Source organism: Perca flavescens, chromosome 14, assembly GCF_004354835.1.
Source record: "Perca flavescens isolate YP-PL-M2 chromosome 14, PFLA_1.0, whole genome shotgun sequence".
In the NCBI taxonomy this organism is placed as follows: domain Eukaryota; kingdom Metazoa; phylum Chordata; class Actinopteri; order Perciformes; family Percidae; genus Perca; species Perca flavescens.
This window is the reverse complement of record NC_041344.1, coordinates 5960514-5980385: the sequence shown is the minus strand read 5'-3', so window position 1 is coordinate 5980385 and position 19872 is coordinate 5960514. Positions and strand designations below refer to the sequence as shown.

Genomic DNA, 19872 nt, shown 5'->3' with positions numbered 1-19872 from the left:
AAAGTAATAAAAGTCATAGTACAGGATGTTGATAAAAAAAAAAAGTCATAGTATAGGTATGTCAAAAAAAAAAAAGTCATAGTAAAAGTCAAAAAAGTCATAAAAAAGTCATAGTATAGTATGTCGATAAAAGTAATAAAAAGTCATAGTATAGTATGTCGAAAAAAGTCATAAAAAAGTCATAGTATAGTATGTCGATAAGTCCTACAACATTCATAGTATACAGTACGATGTCGAAAAAAGTCATTCAAAAGTCATAGTATAGTATGTCATAAAGTCATAAAAAGTCATAGTATAGTATGTCGATAAAAGTAATAAAAAGTCATAGTACAGTATGTTGATAAAAGTAATAAAAAGTCATAGTATAGTATGTCGAAAAAAAGTCATAGTATGGTATGTCGACAAAAGTAATAAAAAAAGTCATAGTATAGTATGTCGAAAAAAGTCATAAAAAAGTCATAGTATAGTGTGTCGATAAAAGTAATAAAAAGTCATAGTATAGTATGTCGAAAAAAAGTAATAAAAAGTCATAGTATAGTATGTCGACAAAAGTAATAAAAAGTCATAGTATAGTATGTCAAAAAAAGTCATAAAAAAGTCACAGTACAGTATGTCATAGTAAAGTATAGCGTGTCGAAAAAATTTATAAAAGTCATAGTATAGTATGGCATAAAAAAGTCATAGTACAGTATATCAATAAAAGTAATAAAAAGTCATAGTATAGTATGTCGAAAAAAGGCATGGTATAGAATGTCGAAAAAATTTATTAAAAAGCCATAGAATAGTATGTCGAGAAAAGTCATAAAAAAGTAATTGCAGAGTATGTCGATAAGTCATACAAAATTCATAGTATACGATGTCGAAAAAGTCATTAAAAAGTCATAGTATATTATGTCATAGTATAGTATAGTGTGTCGAAAAAATTTATAAATAAGTCATAGTATAGTATGTCGAAAAAATTCATAAAAAAGTCATAGTATAGTATGTTGAAAAAAGTAATAAAAAGTCATAGTATAGTGTGTCGAAAAAATTCATAAAAAAGTCATAGTATAGTATGTTGAAAAAAGTAATAAAAAGTTATAGTATAGTATGTCAAAAAAAGTCATAGTATAGTATGTCGAAAAAAGATTATAAAAAGTCATAGTATAGTATGTTGAAAAAAACATTGGTATAGAATGTTGAAAAAATTAATTAAAAAGCCATAGAATTGTATGGCATAAAAAAGTCATAGTATAGTATGTCAATAAAAGTAATAAAAAGTCATAGTACAGTATGTCGAAAAAAGTAATAAAAAGTCATAGTATACTATGACTTTTTTTATGTCAAAAAAAGTAATAAAAAGTCATAGTATAGTATGTCAAAAAAAGTCATAGTATATATATAGTATAGTATGGCATAAAAAATTCATAGTATAGTATGTTGATAAAAGTAATAAAAGTCATAGTATAGTATGTTGAAAAAAGTAATAAAAAGTCATAATATAGTATGTCGAAAAAAGTCATAAAAAGTCATAGTATAGTATGTCGATAAGTCCTTCAAAATTCATAGTATACGATGTCGAAAAAAGTCATTAAAAAGTCATAGTATAGTATGTCATAAAGTCATAAAAAGTCATAGTATAGTATGTCGATAAAATTAATAAAAAGTCATAGTACAGTATGTTGATAAAAGTAATAAAAAGTCATTGTATAGTATGTCAAAAAAAGTCATAATATAGTAGGTCGAAAAAAGTAATAAAAAGTCATAGCATAGTATGTCGATAAAATTCATAAAAAGTCATAGTATAATATGTCGAAAAAAGTCATATTATAGTACGTTGAAAAAAGTAATAAAAAGTCATAGTATAGTATGTCGAAAAAGGTCATAAAAAAGTCATAGTATATTATGTCTAAAAAATTCATAAAAAGTCATAGTATAGTGTGTCAAAACAATTCATAAAAAAGTCATACAGTCGTATAGTAGGTCGAAAAAATTAATTAAAAAGCCATAGTATAGTATGGCATAAAAAATTCATAGTATAGTATGTTGATAAAAGTAATAAAAAGTCATAGTACAGTATGTCGAAAAAAGTAATAAAAAGTCATAGTATACTATGACTTTTTTTATGTCAAAAAAAGTAATAAAAAGTCATAGTATAGTATGTCAAAAAAAGTCATAGTATATATATAGTATAGTATGCCATAAAAAATTCATAGTATAGTATGTTGATAAAAGTAATAAAAGTCATAGTATAGTATGTTGAAAAAAGTAATAAAAAGTCATAATATAGTATGTCGAAAAAAGTCATAAAAAAGTCATAGTATAGTATTTCGTTAAGTCCTACAAAATTCATAGTATACGATGTCGAAAAAAGTCATTAAAAAGTCATAGTATAGTATGTCATAAAGTCATAAAAAGTCATAGTATAGTATGTCGATAAAATTAATAAAACATCATAGTACAGTATGTTGATAAAAGTAATAAAAAGTCATTGTATAGTATGTCAAAAAAAGTCATAATATAGTATGTCGAAAAAAGTAATAAAAAGTCATAGCATAGTATGTCGATAAAATTCATAAAAAGTCATAGTATAATATGTCGAAAAAAGTCATATTATAGTACGTTGAAAAAAGTAATAAAAAGTCATAGTATAGTATGTCGAAAAAGGTCATAAAAAAGTCATAGTATAGTATGTCTAAAAAATTCATAAAAAGTCATAGTATAGTGTGTCAAAACAATTCATAAAAAAGTCATACAGTCGTATAGTAGGTCGAAAAAATTAATTAAAAAGCCATAGTATAGTATGGCATAAAAAATTCATAGTATAGTATGTTGATAAAAGTAATAAAAGTCATAGTATAGTATGTTGAAAAAAGTAATAAAAAGTCATAATATAGTATGTCGAAAAAAGTCATAAAAAGTCATAGTATAGTATGTCGATAAGTCCTACAAAATTCATAGTATACGATGTCGAAAAAAGTCATTAAAAAGTCATAGTATAGTATGTAATAAAGTCATAAAAAGTCATAGTATAGTGTGTCGATAAAAGTAATAAAAAGTCATAGTATAGTATGTCGAAAAAAGTAATAAAAAGTCATAGTACAGTATGTTGATAAAAGTAATAAAAAGTCATAGTATAGTATGTCAAAAAGTCATAAAAAGTCATAGTATGGTATGTCGATAAAAGTAATAAAAAGTCATAGTATAGTATGTCGATAAAAGTAATAAAAAGTCATAGTATAGTATGTCGAAAAAAGTAATAAAAAGTCATAGTATGTCAAAAAAGTCATAAAAAAGTCTTAGTATAGTATGTCATAGTATAGTATGTCGAAAAAAAAGTCATAAAAAATTCATAGTACAGTATGTCATAGTATAGTATAGGGTGTCGAAAAAATTTATAAAAGTCATAGTATAGTATGGCATAAAAAAGTCATAGTACAGTATATCGATAAAAGTAATAAAAAGTCATAGTATAGTATGTCAAAAAAAAGGCATGGTATAGAATGTTGAAAAAATGTATTAAAAAGCCATAGAATAGTATGTCGAGAAAAGTCATAAAAAAGTAATTGTATAGTATGTTGATAAGTCATACAAAATTCATAGAATACGATGTCGAAAAAGTCATTAAAAAGTCATAGTATAGTATGTCACAGTATAGTATAGTGTGTCAAAAAAAGTAATAAAAAAGTCATAGTATAGTATGTTGAAAAAAGTAATAAAAAGTCATAGTATAGTATGTTGAAAAAAGTAATAAAAAGTCATAGTATAGTATGTCACAGTATAGTATAGTGTGTTGAAAAAATTCATAAAAAAGTCATAGTATAGTATGTCGATAAAAGTAATAAAAAATCATAGTACAGTATGTCGAAAAAAGTAATAAAAAGTTATAGTATACTATGACTTTTTTTATGTCAAAAAAAGTAATAAAAAGTCATAGTATAGTATGTCGAAAAAAGGCATGGTATAGAATGTTGAAAAAAATAATTAATAAGCAATAGAATAGTATGGCATAAAAAAGTCATAGTATAGTATGTCGATAAAAGTAATAAAAAGTCATAGTACAGTATGTCGATAAAAGTAATAAAAAGTCATAGTACAGTATGTCGAAAAAAGTAATAAAAAGTCATAGTATAGTATGTCAATAAAAGTAATAAAAAGTCATAGTATAGTTTGTTGATTAAAGTAATAAAAAGTCATAGTATACTATGTCGATAAGTCATACAAAATTCATAGTATACGATGTCGAAAAAAGTCATAGTATAGTATGTCATAGTCATAAAAAATTCGTAGTACAGTATGTCATAGTATATTATATCGTGTCGAAAAAATGTATAAAAAGTCAGAGTATAGTATGTCGAAAAAAGTAATAAAAAGTCATAGTATAGTATGTCGAAAAAAGGCATGGTATAGTATGTCGAAAAAATGTATAAAAAGTCATAGTATAGTATGTCATAAAAATTCATAAAAATGTCAAAGTATAGTATGTAAAAAAAAAGGCATGGTATAGAATGCTGAAAAAATTAATTACAAAGCCATAGTATAGTATGTCGAAAAAAGTAATAAAAAGTCATAGTATAGTATGTCGATATGTCATACAAAATTCACAGTATACGATGTTGAAAAAAGTCATTGAAAATTCATAGTACAGTATAGCGTGTCGAAAAAATTGATAAAAAAAGTCATTGTATAGTATGTCGAAAAAAGTCATAGTATAGTGTGTCAAAAGAATTCATAAAAAAGTTATAGTATAGTATGTCGGAAAAAAAATCATAGTATAATATGTCAAAAAAAGTCATAGTAATCATTTGTAATCAAACTATTTCATTTTTTGTTTCTGTGTTCATGAAATGAAACATTAACAGATATATGTAGTAACGGTTTTATAAAAGCAATAAGACAAATTATATGGCATAAAAAGTCAAATTATATTATGCCATAAAGTGATTAAAAAACTCATAGTATAGTATGTCAAAAAAAGTCTTAGTATAGTATGTCATAAATAGTCATAGTATAGTACGTTGAGAAATTTATAAAAAAAAGTCATAGTAAAGTAAGTTGAAACGATGATTTGAACTGCGTCTGTGTGTTGCCTGGTAACCATTCTGCTTAATGTCACCATGGAACTACATTGCTTGGTGAAGAATGACTATTTGTAATCAATAAAACATTGTATTTTTTGTTTCTCTGTGTTTATTTAATGAAACATTAACAGATATATGTAGTAACGGTTTTATAATAGCAATAAGCCAAGTAGTATGGAATAAAAAAGTCATAGTATAGTATGTCAAAAATAGTCATAGAATAGTATGTTGAAAAAATGAATAAAAAAGTAATAATATAGTAATAATAAAAGTATAGCCTTCGAAAAAAGGCATGGTATAATGCGTCGAAAGAAAGCCACAGTATAGTATGTCGAAAAAAGGCAATGTATAGAATGTCGAAAAAAATCCTAAAAAAGTCATAGTATAGTATGTCGAAAAAAGTCATAGTATAGTATGTTGAAAAAAGTAATAAAAAGTCATAGTATAGTATGTCGAAAAAAGTCATAAAAAAGTCATAGTATAGTATGTTGAAAAAAGTCATAAAAAAGTCATAGTACAGTAAGTCGATAAGTCATAGAAAAGTCATAGTATACGATGTCGAAAAAAGTAATAAAGTCATAGTATCGTATGTCGCAAAAAGTAATAAAAAAGTCTAGTATAGTACGTCGTAATAAGTAATAGTATAGTATGTGAAAAAAAGTCATAGTATAGTATGTCGAAACCAATCATAAAAAATTGTAGTGTAGTATGTCGAAAAAATTCATAGTATAGTATGTCGAAAAATTAATTAAAAAGTCATAGTATAGTATATCGAAAAAAGTCATTAAGTTTGTATCATGTCATAGGATAGTATGTGTGTGTGCGTGTGTGTGTGTGTGTGTGTGTGTGTGTGTGTGTGTGTGTGTGTGTGTGTACCTTGTGATGGGATGGTGTCCTCTGAGCAGCAGGGTGTGTTGGTCTGGCTGCTGTAGCCGCTGGAGCCCTGCAGGGAGTCTCTGCTGGAGCCATGGATGTCCAGCTGGAGGCCTCGGGCCAGCGCTCGGGCCAACTCCTCGTGGGCCTCCCTGTCCTCCTGCCGGGGTCAAGACACACACACACAACACACACACAACACACACACAACACACACACAACACACACACACACACACACACACACACACACACACACACACACACACACACACACACACACACAAACACACACACACACACACAGTATATGACATTAGTTTGATGTGCTTTTCTTTGCTTCACTAATTTGACAGCACAAAGAAACCTGAAATGTCACTAAACTATCAGTTTGGATTGTTAAAAATCTCTCAAGTAATAAAAAATAAGTTCAAATAAATCAATATAAAAAAAATGACTAAAGTAATAAAGTATAAAAATAGAAAAAGTGGTTAGGAGTGGAAAAGTGTTTTTTACTTCTTCCTACTCCTTTTTTAACCAGTTAACTGGAAGTTTGAAAGATATGTTTAGTGATTTTTTTTTTTTTTTTTTTAAATAAAAAAAAAAAATGGATTTGTTTTAAAACTCTTTAAATGTCCGTCCAATCAGAAAGCTGCCAGTAACATGACTTCTGCTTTCAGGAATACAACATCAACATGTTACTTACTCTGGGCGATGTCACAGAGTGGCTTCCTTTAAGCCCTTGCGGCTCATCCCCTGATGTGGAGACGTCGGCGCCGTGGTGGCTGCTGGGATCTGTAGTCTCTCTCCGGTCCCTGCTCCTCTTCAGGGTGTTGACCATTGACTGGTCATAAGGGCCCGGTTTGGCCCAGTCCTACACAGACAGACAAGATCCCAGATAATGCAGCGTTAAACTTTGCTGCTTTTCACAGTTACGGAATCACTTTGTCTGGGTTTTGTAACTTTTGATTGGAATTTCTCATAAATTGTTATGTATTGTTATATTGTAATGTAAACATTTTATTGACTAAATATCCCCAAAAAAAAAGAGTTAGAATCAAGGGCAACTGGACTAGCTTAAAGATGCTTCGAAGACTTGTGTCTCTCATCCAAGAGACTTGGAGATTTTCTACTTAAGAAACTTTATACTATTTATTTAAACAATTTAGAAAATTATGACAAAAGTTTCCCAAATAACAGTATCACCCAAATTTGATTTAAGTAAGGTTTCAGCAGGTTTTTTTCCAAATAGCAATACGAGCAACAAAATTAAGCATATGATGGCGATTTGAAGCTTCAGCGAGCAACTATTTGGGATTTTTTTTTTTACATGATAATTTACTGTAACAATAAATGTTTATCAAAATTAGGATCCACTTCATTTTTCTGTGAGTTCAACTTATTTTTTACAGACCGCTCATCAATCAAAACCCTGGTTTAAAAAAGCAGCCGCTTTAATCTGAAATACAACCGAAATCTGACCACAGAATTATCAAAAATAAGTTACAAAAAATGATGAAATCAGGACAGAAATTAAGACCGGTGTTATTATAATAGAGAGCAAAGCTGTCTGTAAAGTGCTGTTAGGGTTGTTTGAAGCCGAAAGAAAGTTCTCCTTTCAGCTTTCAAAGTGAGCACAGAAAGAAAATACAATTCAATTAAATCATTAAAAGAAAAAAAAAAAAAGAGTGGAAGATGAAAGGAGGATTAAAAAGAGGTGAAGGAGGAAGACATCGGGGAGAATGAGGATCAAACCTTCCAGGACGGGACTCTGGATGACGGGATCAATCCGAGAGGCGGGAACTCTCCCGATTGGCCGGAGCCTGAACGAGACCACGGCCACGTGGGGGAAACGGACGAATAGGAGGGCGAAGAGATGGGAGAGGTGGTGGAGGTGGTGGAGGTGAAGAATGGAGAGTGGAGATGGGGGTCCTGGGCCTGCAGTACCACTCCGTGCAGACAGAGGGCAGCGTGATGGTCAAAACCATTCGACAACTGAAGGTGAGTGGATGAGGGAGAGGTAGAAACACAATTCAACAAATTAAAGATGGCGGTTATGACTGTTGAGGATGTGAACACATGGTGCTAAAAGTCTCATAAGACTCTGAAACACAAGTCACAAAGGAATACAGAGCAATTTTTATCTGTAAAGGCGTATAACTTGTATTTCATCATAAAGATCAACTTAGTAATGTTTAATGGACTTATTTCTGTAAATCTTCTATTTGTGTGGATCTTTCTTAACCCTCCTGTTGTCCTCGGGTCAGAGTTGACCCATTTTCAACAAGTTTCTGTATCAAAAATGTTGTTTTCTTTCAACCAAATGGTCAAAAAAAGTAACGTGGATGGTTCCATACAATGCTCTTCACAAGTTAAATAAATGACCAGTTCACTACTTTCATTGAATTATTGAACTTTATAGCATTTGAGAAAAAAAAATGATAAAAGAACGTTGAAAAATGTGACAAAAACTTAAAATGAAGTGCAGACGAAATCAACAAAGATATCGAAGAAAAAGTGACAAAAAAACTTGAAAAAAAGTAACAAAAACGTCGTAAAAGCTTGAAAAACGCAGAGTCGACCGATTAGACGCACAGACACAACACACATTTACAGATATGAATCCCTCTGCATTCATTGGCGCTTTGTGTTTCACGAGTTGCAAATTCATATGAGACTGTTTTAGCGCCATATGAAAACATAATGCACAGGAATGGAGGGTGGAGGTGCTACATGGAAAAATCCTCACATTTTAGAAAATGGAAACAATCCAAAAAGTTCTGTAAATCATCTAAGTGTTGATGGTGTAATTATTATAATTATTAGTATAATTATTCAGCCGGACTTGTAGTTATATTGTTGGGTAGTTTAATTTCTAATAGAAACTGCATGTGTTTTGTGCGCAAAACCCTTAATTTGTAGAGTAATAGTAACTACAGCTGTCAGAGGATGTAGAGGAGTAAAAAGTATAGCGAAGTAGAAAGTGTCATGGAAAGTAGAGACTCGAGTACAGTACAAGTACCTCAAATTTGTACTTAAGTACAGTACTTGGGTAAATGTGCTTAGTTACACCCCACTACGGAATTTATGTCCCTGCTCGCAGATGGTTCCATTTTGAATCTGGTGTTTAATCCATCGATTTGTGTTTTCCATTACACAAACCTGAGCCCAAAAGTATCTCGAACACTAAACAACCGTTTTCTGGGATGTTTAACCTCTACACAACTTACCCTAACCCCGCTTGTTTTTGGTGGAACATTTGCACCCCGCGAAAGAAAACGCCACACACAATATTAAAGGTGCTCTAAGCGACGTTGGGTGCCGTCACTTCTTGTTGACGTTCAAAGTATTTTCAAACAAAACGGAGTCTAGCTCACCCCTCCCTCCTCCTCATCTCGTACCCTCCCCCTCATTTCCGATCACTAACCCCACAAACCCCACCCCCAAACTCCTTCTTCTCGGTTATTGTCTGAAACGCTGGAAGACTGTTTGTTATGTTTGGTGGTGCAGGTTGGCCAGTTTGTTTTTGTTGGCGTTTGTGGAGCCTGGGCTTTCTACAGAGACTGCGTTTTTTTACAGTGTGTTCAGGGGACAGGCAGCTAGCGGACAGTGAGGAAATGTTTGCTCTATGTGACAACATTTTTTTCGTTTAGAAAAAACCTTTAAATAAACTTAACTTCTTACACAATACAGTAACATGAGCTATTTAAATTAGCTGATAATTGCGCTAATTCTGTTCCTGAAAAAAATAAAAAAGAAGCGAATGAAATGAACGCTTTTATTCAGATGAATACATTGAATTACATGTTTTTTTACATGTGTTTGCAATGTACAATTTTTTAAACATCATTTGCTCTTACCAGTGTATCGCCGTGTGTACGTTCCACAGCAATCTGACCAATCGGTCCCACAACATCCCAGTTAGAGAGGAAATGGCGTAAACATATTCTTTGTAAATCTTTACAATAACTCCCCGAAAGAACCAGGCAGGCCTGCCCTATTACACGATCCACATTTTCTAGAAAACGTGCCATTTATAGCGTGAGTTTGTTGTTGTTGTCAGGCATCTGGAAACGTACTTCCATTGATGTAGACTAAACTCTGCCTAACACCGATCCTTATGATCACCACAAGACATCTCTACTATTAGATTGGTAAGGGATTTAAAAGGATTCAATAAATGGATCTGATTTATGGCATTAAACCCCAACCGTGGCCTTTCTTTGGATTTTACACTACATAAAAACTACTTAGCAATTAAAAGATTAGACCAAGCAATCAACATCATTGTGGCAACAAATGCTCAAAAGCTCCATGTGGCCCCTTTAAACCCAAAATTAAAAAAATAGAACAGTGTGTGACGCTGGCACCACAGACCCAAAAACCTTGTGTGTGTGTGTGTGTGTGTGTGTGTGTGTGTGTGTGTGTGTGTGTGTGTGTTTTCATGCGTAGATGTTCACCTGTTGTAGCCCAGAGCGGGGCTCGCTGTGAGAGGGTGAGGAAGAGGAGGAAGAGGAAGGCTCCTCGGGTAAAGGAGAGACACACGACTGCAGCAGAGCCATGCAAAGCACACACACACACACACACACACACAGAGGCCGGCCAAGAAACCACAGATAAACAGACAGAAAAAAAAGAAGCAGAATCTCAGTGTTAATAAGTCCAGCAGCATAAGAACTCAGCAGAATAATTGCGAAGTGAAGGAACAGAGCGAGAGAACAGGAAGCAAGAAGGAGGAGTGATACATGAAGCAGGAGCAGGTTCAGCAGGTGGAATGAAAAGCTAACAACTGTGGGAAATATCTGCACACAATATGAACCATAAACTAGACGCTGAATATGGAGCGGTGTTTTCATTCAGTCAAACACATTGTGATTAACTGCAGTTTAGTAAGTATTTCATAAGACTTTAAGTAGGACTGCACTATATGTGGGAAATATCTAAGGGATATATTGGAGGGAAAGATCATTTTTGTATCATTATTCTCATTTTCATTGAAAATTTAAATTATTAAAATGTGATTTTTTTGAATTAAATGTTTTGTGGTTCCATCTTCTCCAATGTGAGGATTTTCTGAAGGTCTTTGTCTTATATCCCTGTAAACGCCCCTGCGTTGCTACTACTAATACTATTACTAGTCATAGTTCTATTATCTTCATTGGTACTATAACTGTCACTGTTTATCATACCAACTGCTATAATTCTTATGAATCATATTTCTCCATATTTCATTATATCTGTATCAGTGTCTCAATTTTTGGGTCTTTGTAAATTACAGAGTGTGGTCGAGACCGACTCTGTCTGTAAAGTTTCCTGAGATAACTCCTGTTGGGAGTTGATACTATAAATAAAATTGAATTTACATTTTTTTTTTTTTTTTTTTAAAAGAACACATTCATCAATAATAAAAATAATTGTTCAGTGAACATGCTGTGTGGCTGCTGGGGTGACTCACCACACACACACACACACACACACACACACACACACACACACACACACACACACACACACACAAAGAAAGAAAGAAGAGTGGAGCAGAATATAATGGAGAGGACGGAGTGTGTGTGTCTGTTTGTCTCCTTCAGCCTATAACTTAGTTTTATATATATTTCATTTACATATTTCAGTGTTTGTCGACATTCCTTACCTGTGAGCTCTCCGGCGGCATGGGCGAGGGGGATTTGGACTGGAAGGCGTCCTGGGAGATGAAGCCAGAGTCGTGGGAGGAGATGGAGGAGAGGCGGGCCGGCGTCTGCTGGGGGAGCACCGAGGAAGAGGAGGAGGAGGAGGCTCGGTAACGGAAATGGGAGGTGGGGGAGTGGCAGTGGGAGCCGCTGGAGCGAGAGTCGCTGCTGTTCACACTGTTCAGGCTGCTGTAGGACAGAGAGGAAACAAGAGAGGAGAGGAGAGGAAACAAGGGAAGAGAGGAGAGGAAACAAGAGAAGAGAGGAGAGGAAACAAGAGAAGAGAGGAGAGGGAACAAGAGAGGAGAGGAAACAAGAGAAGAGAGGAGGGGGAACAAGAGAGGAGAGGAAACAAGAGAAGAGAGGAGAGGAAACAAGAGAAGAGAAGAAACAAGAAGAGGGGAGCAAATGAGAAGAGGAGAGGAAACAAGAGAAGAAAGGAGAGGAAACAAGAGAAAAGAGGAGAGAAAAGAAGAGGAGATGAAACAAAAGAAAAGAGGAAACAAGAAGGAGAGGAGAGGAAAGAAGAGAGGAAATGAGATGAGAGGAAAGGAGAGGAAACAAGAGAAGAGAGGAGAGGAAATGAGAAGAGAGGAGAGGAAACAAGAAAAGAGAGGAGAGGAAACAAGAGAAGAGAGGAAACAAGAAAATAGAGAGGAAAAAAGAGAAGAGAGGAGGGGAAACAAGAGAGTAGAGGAAACAAGAGAAGAGAGGAGAGGAAACAAGAGAGGAAAGGAGAGGAAACAAGAAGAGAGGAGAAGTTTGGTTTTCATAGTCCCTGTATTGGACCATTTCAAAGAAGAAACTCAATTACAAAAATGTAAGAGCAAGTTAAGAAAAGAAAATCCTAAATAAAATAAAAAAATACAACAAAACCTGTCCAACAAATAAAAATGTTCTTTCTTAATTAAAAATGAAGCACTAACTCTCCACCCCCCCACACCCCCACCAGGAGATGAGAGGAGAGGAGTGTGATGTATTAAACCAATCAGAAAGGAGGATGATGTGATCCATTAATGTTCCATTAGAAGCTGCAGCAGCTCCACCTCAGGACCAGAGGGGGGCAGTAGCGTAAAGGCCGGGTCTACCACTACATGATTCAGCCTGTTGGGGGGGTGTTGGTTGAGATAATGGGCTGTTTCTGTGGCCATGGTAACCAACCTGCACATGCTTGATTTCCTGGATACGGTGGTGCTCGGTGACGAGGGCGGAGTTTGGTAGGACCAGGTGCACTCGGAGCCCTTCAGGTCTACGATGACCTGCAGAGAGACAGAGATACAGAGAGAGAGAGAGAGAGAGAGAGAGAGAGATACAGAGAGAGAGAGAGAGAGAGAGAGAGAGAGAGAGAGAGAGGGAGGGAAGGTGTCAGGAAAGCTTTGGGCAGCTGTCTGTAGAGCTGCAACAATTCCACATTTTGCTGTTCGGTTATTTGCCTTTACCCACTTAGACATTATGTCCACATTACCGATGATTATTTATCTAAAATCTAAGTGTGAAGATATTTAGATAGTTAAAGCACCAATTGTCAACCCTAGAATATCGCCGCAATATCGATATTGAGGCATCTGGTCAAGAATATTGTGACATCTGATTTTTTTCCATATCGCCATATTGTTGATGGTGGACAAAAAAAAAAGCTTATTCAATCAGCAAGTTTGTCGGGCAGATTTCGGGCCAGAAACACGAGAATGTTCAATTTCTCTGGCTTGTGTCAGCTACAGACCGGGATGTTTATTTGGAGTTACTTTGGCAACAAGTGAAAGCTGCTGCTAGCATAGCAAAGCTCAACGGTCCGACCAATAATCACTTATATAATTACAATTTGGCATGTCTAAACAAAATCAACAAGTACCATCAACAGTTGTACCCCTTAGGACCTTAGCTAATGTTAGCAATTAATTGCGGTTAAACAAAGAAACGGTGATTACGTAAAAAAAATGATGCAATAATTGTTACAGGCCTAGCTGTCTGTATCATGGATCAGCAGACAGACGGGTACAGGTCAGCCGTACCTGCTCGCTGGAGGCCGGCAGCTTGTGTGGATCCATCGTCAGAGTCTTTAAGTCGTCTGTCAGAGTCTGGAGGTGAGTGATCTCTCCCAGCATGGACATCTCTTCCTCCTGACACACACAAACACAGACATGCACACAAGTCTACAACCGAACTACTTCACTACAGTGCTACAGTATCTCCAGTGCAGATTGAGTTACAGCTATAGGACTGCAACAATAATGGACGAAGCTTCCGGGTCTGTAAAGTGAAGCCAATGCGGAAGTGTCTTAAAGCTGCAGTCTATCCAAATTCCAGCAGGGTGCGACTCCACTGGCTGTAAAAAATGTTTTTCGATAGAAGTCTATGAGAAAATGAAACTACTTCTCACTTGATTTATTACCTCAATAAAGATTTTCGTGAGTTTATGGTCTCAATCGCTAGTTTCAAGTCTTCTTCAACACAGCATGATGTTCATTTAGTAAATTATGGTCCCATGCTTTAGGGCGTGGTCTGTAAATCAGGACAGAGGCTTAGCAATGCTAACCATGACACTGTGGACATTAAAATAGACCTTATTTTTGGGAGTTGTCCGTGTTTGTAGCTTAAACTTTGACCCTCTCACCGTGTGTGTTTTCACTTCATTTGGTTGTCTAAAAATGTCCTATTCAGCACTTTGCAAGCCAAGCTAGCTAGCTACCTACTGCTAGCGCTAGCTGGTAACTTGAGGGAAAGTTTGCTGATGTTCTTTTCTGCCGTACATGCAGATGAATGCCGGCAGTTACCTCTCATCTGGATGACTCGCTTCAGAAAGGTTGAAAATTGGCAACTTTCCCTCTTTAGCGTTTAGCGCAGCGCAGCGCTGTTATAACCACAACAACACTGGCTTGGCCGCATCATCCACCCCTGCTCCATCCCTTAATAAAAATCATCACGTCCGGCTTCAAAAAGCCAAGCTGACGAGGGCCACAGCGCCAAAATCAAGGCTTCAAAACGGTAGTCCACAAACTAATGGGGATGACATAACGGATGCTACGTCCATTATGTTTACAGTTTATGGTTACGGCACAGAAGTTAAAGTTTGAAGTTGCGTATTCAGTGTTTGGATCACGATGTGTTCAAAGAGTTTCGACCTGACAGCTGCATTATTACTCTGCATGCTGCAGAGTCGAGGGGTCAAAAAATAAATTGTTGTCGGAGCGTTAAGCGGGATGTACGGTTCTGCGGAGGCTCCGCGCAGAGCTTTTGCCGTAGCCTACGTAAGCTGAAATTTACACTTGTGCGTCGATGTGTGCGTCGAGAATAGCAGGGTCGGCATGTGTGTGTGTGCGTGGGGGGTGTGTTGTAGAGTGTGTGGTAGAGCGAGTGACAGAGTGACGGCGATTAGCTTTGGAGCGAGTAGGGACTCTAGAGTCATAGTGAGAGAAACAAACTGTCTCCCGCGCTGCTTTCTGACCACGGTGGGAAATCTGGAGCAGGCGAAGTTCACCCTCTCCTTGATTTCATGTTGTTTATGGAGAAGGAGAACCAGGAAATGAGTATGAGAAGAGGGGGAAATTCAACGCTACCAAGCCACGGCCAAGCAACGTGCATCGCGCAACGTGTAGTTACATTTTGCACGTCAGGCTACGCTCGATGGTGTTTTAAGCCCCCAACGTCGACTTCAAGGCAGCGCTGCGACCGTCGACTTCAAGGCACCTAACCCTAGCCTTAACCCTAACCCAGGAAGCGCTGCCTGGAAGACGACATTGGGGGCTGAAAATACCAAACAACTCAGGCTAGGGTCTCTAGCTGCATCTCATGTCACTTATTTGATATCTTCTCGACTTCTCGGTCCTCAGCTGAACCGGAAGTTGTTCTGTCCCTCCTCGGTGAAGGCCGTCTCAAAGCTCTTATTTCGTCCCTGAGGCGCAAGCATCGAGGGGGGGGGATCATCGAGCTGCTATAGGCAAGGATACACGAGAGCAGCCTTCCCGGAAGCCGTGCAGCTTAAGGAGTTGCTAACTCCGCCCAAACAGCTGACGTATTCATGTGACGCTTCAGAGGAAAGGACGTCTCATCTCTCTAAAAACACATTGGCTCGTTTCCTCTCTCCTCCGATGATGTCCTTGCGTCTCTCCCGCACCTCCTTTGTGGGAGGGACTAAGATGCGAGGAGTCGAGGAGGCAATTTAAGCAACATGAGAAGCGCCTCTCGCCTCTGCGTACCTACGTACGTAGCCAGTGCGTAGATTTAACGCAGAAGGATAAATCGCGCTTTTCCTCTTAACAGTCAGTCCATTTCACACAGATGCTGTATTATTCTTTTTAGTAACCAGTGTGGTCTGGATGTGTTGATGTGTGACTGACCACGACAGGCTTCAGCATGGAGACAAAGCAGCAGAATCGACTCCTCTCCTCCACCAGCGCCTTCCGCACCGCCTGCTTCTCCGTCTCCTCCAGCAGCAGGTATTTATCACTGACGTCCTGCATGGCGCTGTCCAGCTGAGGCTGGAGGTCCCCCCGGCCTACGCACACACACACACACACACACACACACACACACACACACACACACACACACACACACACACACACACACACACACACACACACACACACCCTATAATTACATAAAATCTAAAACCAGAGAATATGTGGCCCTTTTACCTTGGGAAATGAGAAGTCAATTATAAAATACATTAATGTTGCTAATTAATTCACTGTCAGTCAGAGAACCACAGAGGAAAAAGAAAGCATAAAAACCGAACAAAACGGTTGAGTTGCATAAAAAAGGAGTATAAAAAGTGATAAGACACAATAAAATAATACAAAAAGAAGCAAAAAAAGTGAAAGCACAAAGTGCTCATTTAAAACACTGAAATTGCCGCCAACAGATTAAATGTCAGTTATTTCATACCTTCTTCATTGACAAAGACTTGACCGTAAGGTGAGCGAACAGACTATATGTGCGATATTAAAGAAATGGAATAATGTAATGCATCACACCATCATCCAGGTATTAAAAGTCCAGACACAAATGGCGTTTTTCCATTGCATGGTACCTGCTCCATTATCAAAAAACTCCCTGGTACCAGGTACTTTTTTTTAGTATCACCTCCGTCGAGGTTCCAAGCGAGCTGAGGCGATACCAAAAGGTGACGTGAAAACCTGCAGACTACTGACTGGTCGGAGAGAATAGTCACTAATCACTGCGTCATCATTGCTAGCGACAGACATGGGGGTGTCCTGAACAAACCCGCCATTTTTAAATAGTTAAGCACCAAAAGAGAATGAAAGAGCTTCAGGCTTCAGACTATTAGCTGTGAAATCGTACATTCACTTCAGTTCCAGAGGGAACAGCCTGTTCTGAGACTGATTGCTTCAAAACAATAGCTTGAGCCTCCCAAAATCCTTAAAAACCTAGAATGAAAAGGCGTTTTCTCTCCAACACCAGCGATCCGTCAGGGTGTCCCGCCTGGAAACAAACAACCGCTGGCATCCACCACACATTATTAGTCGGGTCATTAACTGATCTGATTACAAAATACTCGGTTGATGTTGGAGAGCTGTTTAGTAAGAGGATTCTGTTGTGTTTTTAACCCTGATCTAATGGTTTAACTAATCTTTTCTCCATCGGACCTCAATGGACTCAGAAGGGGGGAAGAAAAGTCTGTATTTGTGTTTTTTTTTTTTTTATGTTTTTGTAGAAATTGTCAAAAAATACCACAAAAAGTTTTCCTCTTCAATACGATCCTTTTGGTAATCCCATCGTCTGTTCTTCAGACCCGACGTAAACATGTAATTAAAGTTCTTCATTCCTCCAGTGAGATTCGAGGCCGGGCTCTGTGGTCAGCCTGATAGATGGGAGAGAGACAAACTTTTCCAGGGTACACGCTTCAGGGACACAGAGAGGACAGAGACGGCCGAGAGATTCTTCAACGGACGGGGAATGTAATTCCTAGTATACCACAGAATTTCAGGCGACACGATCCAGAGACTCTTTTCCTCCGTCTCTCCACATCCCTCTTCCTTCTTTGTCTGTGTCCAACTCTCTCACTATCTCGTTCATTTGTCTTCTTCTTCCTCCTCTTTCTGTCCGCTACAAATGATACTTTGAGAAGCTTCACTTTCCCGTCTTAAGTCTTTGTCATGCAGGTGTGTGCTTGTAAAAAAGCGGATTACAAACCCAGTTACATGTACCCAGTTACAGCACAAGGCCAAAAGAAATCAATGTTCACTGGGAGATGTTTAGCTCGGGACATCAGATTTCTCTAATCCATGACTACAATTACAAAAACAAGTTTCTTGTTTACTTCATTTTTAAGAAATCACTTCAGAAAGCCATCACTTTGAGACTGAAAGGGAGCTCTACCCTCCATCACTTTCCCATTACATTCATTCCCTTCATTTTTCCTTCTTTTGAACTCCCTCCCTCTCTCATTACATTTGTTTCATTCCAACACAAGCTCTTCATCCTATTTTCCCTCTTTGAATCTCTTCTTCCCCCGTAACATTCATTCCACTGCAGAGGCAGTTTCCTCTTGTGCAGTAATAAAAACAGGCTGGAAACGCCCGACGACGGCCAAAGCAGCTCAACCACATCTGAGGTTCCTCTGGGGTCAATCCCGGGTCCTGTTTATTTTGTCTTAAAGGCTTGATTCCAAGCTGGACGCCATTGAGTCCTTTGTCGGCGGGAACAACAAGCTCTTGTTTCCACTCATAATAAGGCTCGTTTTAGCTCGATGAATCAGACTGGAACTACTTGTTCTAAAATCAGAGGACATGTTTTGGTTTTTTACTTGTGGTTCTTTGGAGCTCCGTGGGTAGAGTTAAGCAATGACTCTCACATATACCCGTTCCCCAGCTGTTAGTCACTCTTAATGTGATGCATAAATGTGACACGTCAGGCTGGTTTACACATTATTCTGTGTTAGAACATGTTATACTATCCTATAGGACTGGGACAATATGCTTTTGTCCAATTTCGATTCGTTCACGACACATGGGTGCCGATTGGATTTGTATTGCATTTATTGCATACTTTTCATTTATTGCAATTCTAGAAGTATTGCGATTCGATAGTACTGAGTAATCCAATTTTGTTTTCCTTCTTTAACAAAAACAGAAGTTGAATAATACACTTCAAGAGACAATATATCATGAGACATTTATAAAAACTAATTGTTTTTAAACAATATGCACATCAGAAGCAAAGTAAAAGCAGAAAATATTTAGGTGAATCATTGGTAAGAAAAATAAATAAATAAAAAATGTCGGTTCTAAGGAAAAGAATCACAATACATTCGATAATCGTTTTTTTCCCCCATCCTTACTGTCCTACTGTATGTAATGCTATGCTTTCCTTCCAACATAACTGTAGACAGCATGGTAGGCTAAGTCAGGGGTCTTCAACATTTTTTTGTGCAAGGACCCCTTAGCTGAACGAGACGCAGAGCAGGGACCCCCCCACCACATATATTGGAAACAAATGTAGTTCCATATTTACATGAGCCAAACGGATGGATGGATATATATAAAGTTTATTATCTAGACGTGTTTTAATGTCAAACATACATGTGGAAGGCACATTAAATCCTTAAACTTACTTGTACATACTGTATGTACGTGTGGCTGGCTACCATAATGGCATACCTTACTTAGTAAGCGTATCATCAATGTTGTGTAAATGTTTTTTTTTGTACTAATAGGCAGATTCATCTTTGCTAAAAATATGTTGGATTCATGTTAATATATATTTTCAGACATATTTCAATAAAAAAAAAAAAAAAAAAAAAAAAAAAAAATATATATATATATATATATATATATATATATATATATATATATATATATATATATATATATATATATATACAAACAGTAATCTGGCGGCACCCCTGCAGTAACTCTGAGGATCCCCTAGGGGTCATGCACCCCCTGTTGAAGATCTCTGGGCTAAGCTATTCTACAACATATTTCTTAACCTATGAGACGTTATGCTGTTATCCTAAAGCTTAAATGATTGGCTAATTAATATCAATTAGTCAGTTACTGGATCAACAGAAAATTTGATCATTTTTATTGGAGCAACACGGCTAATGGTACGTGTCCACAGTGGCGTTGTTTGACCGCAGGGATCGCCCCGCTTCCCAGCATTGGACGCTTGGTGGGCTCGCCACTAGCAGTTATCAGTTTCTCTTCACTGACCAATGAAAAGCAAAGAAAACAGGCTACACCCTTCTACAACTGCGACAGCTTCACTTGATTGGACGAATGCTTCATG

General features: G+C 36.8%; 1 protein-coding gene across 1 annotated transcript in view; it reads right to left on the bottom strand.

Annotated features, from left to right (window-relative positions):
* LOC114568535 (metastasis suppressor protein 1) overlaps nucleotides 1–19872 on the bottom strand; it is a 98977-nt gene that overhangs the window by 11548 nt on the left and 67557 nt on the right. The window contains exons 8-14 of the mRNA XM_028598151.1: nucleotides 15957–16114; nucleotides 13632–13739; nucleotides 12781–12878; nucleotides 11583–11808; nucleotides 7688–7927; nucleotides 6639–6806; nucleotides 5937–6093 (exon numbers count right to left, since the gene is read on the bottom strand). Of these exons, the coding sequence (XP_028453952.1) occupies nucleotides 5937–6093; nucleotides 6639–6806; nucleotides 7688–7927; nucleotides 11583–11808; nucleotides 12781–12878; nucleotides 13632–13739; nucleotides 15957–16114 (1155 nt within the window). The remainder of the gene's footprint in view (nucleotides 1–5936; nucleotides 6094–6638; nucleotides 6807–7687; nucleotides 7928–11582; nucleotides 11809–12780; nucleotides 12879–13631; nucleotides 13740–15956; nucleotides 16115–19872) is intronic.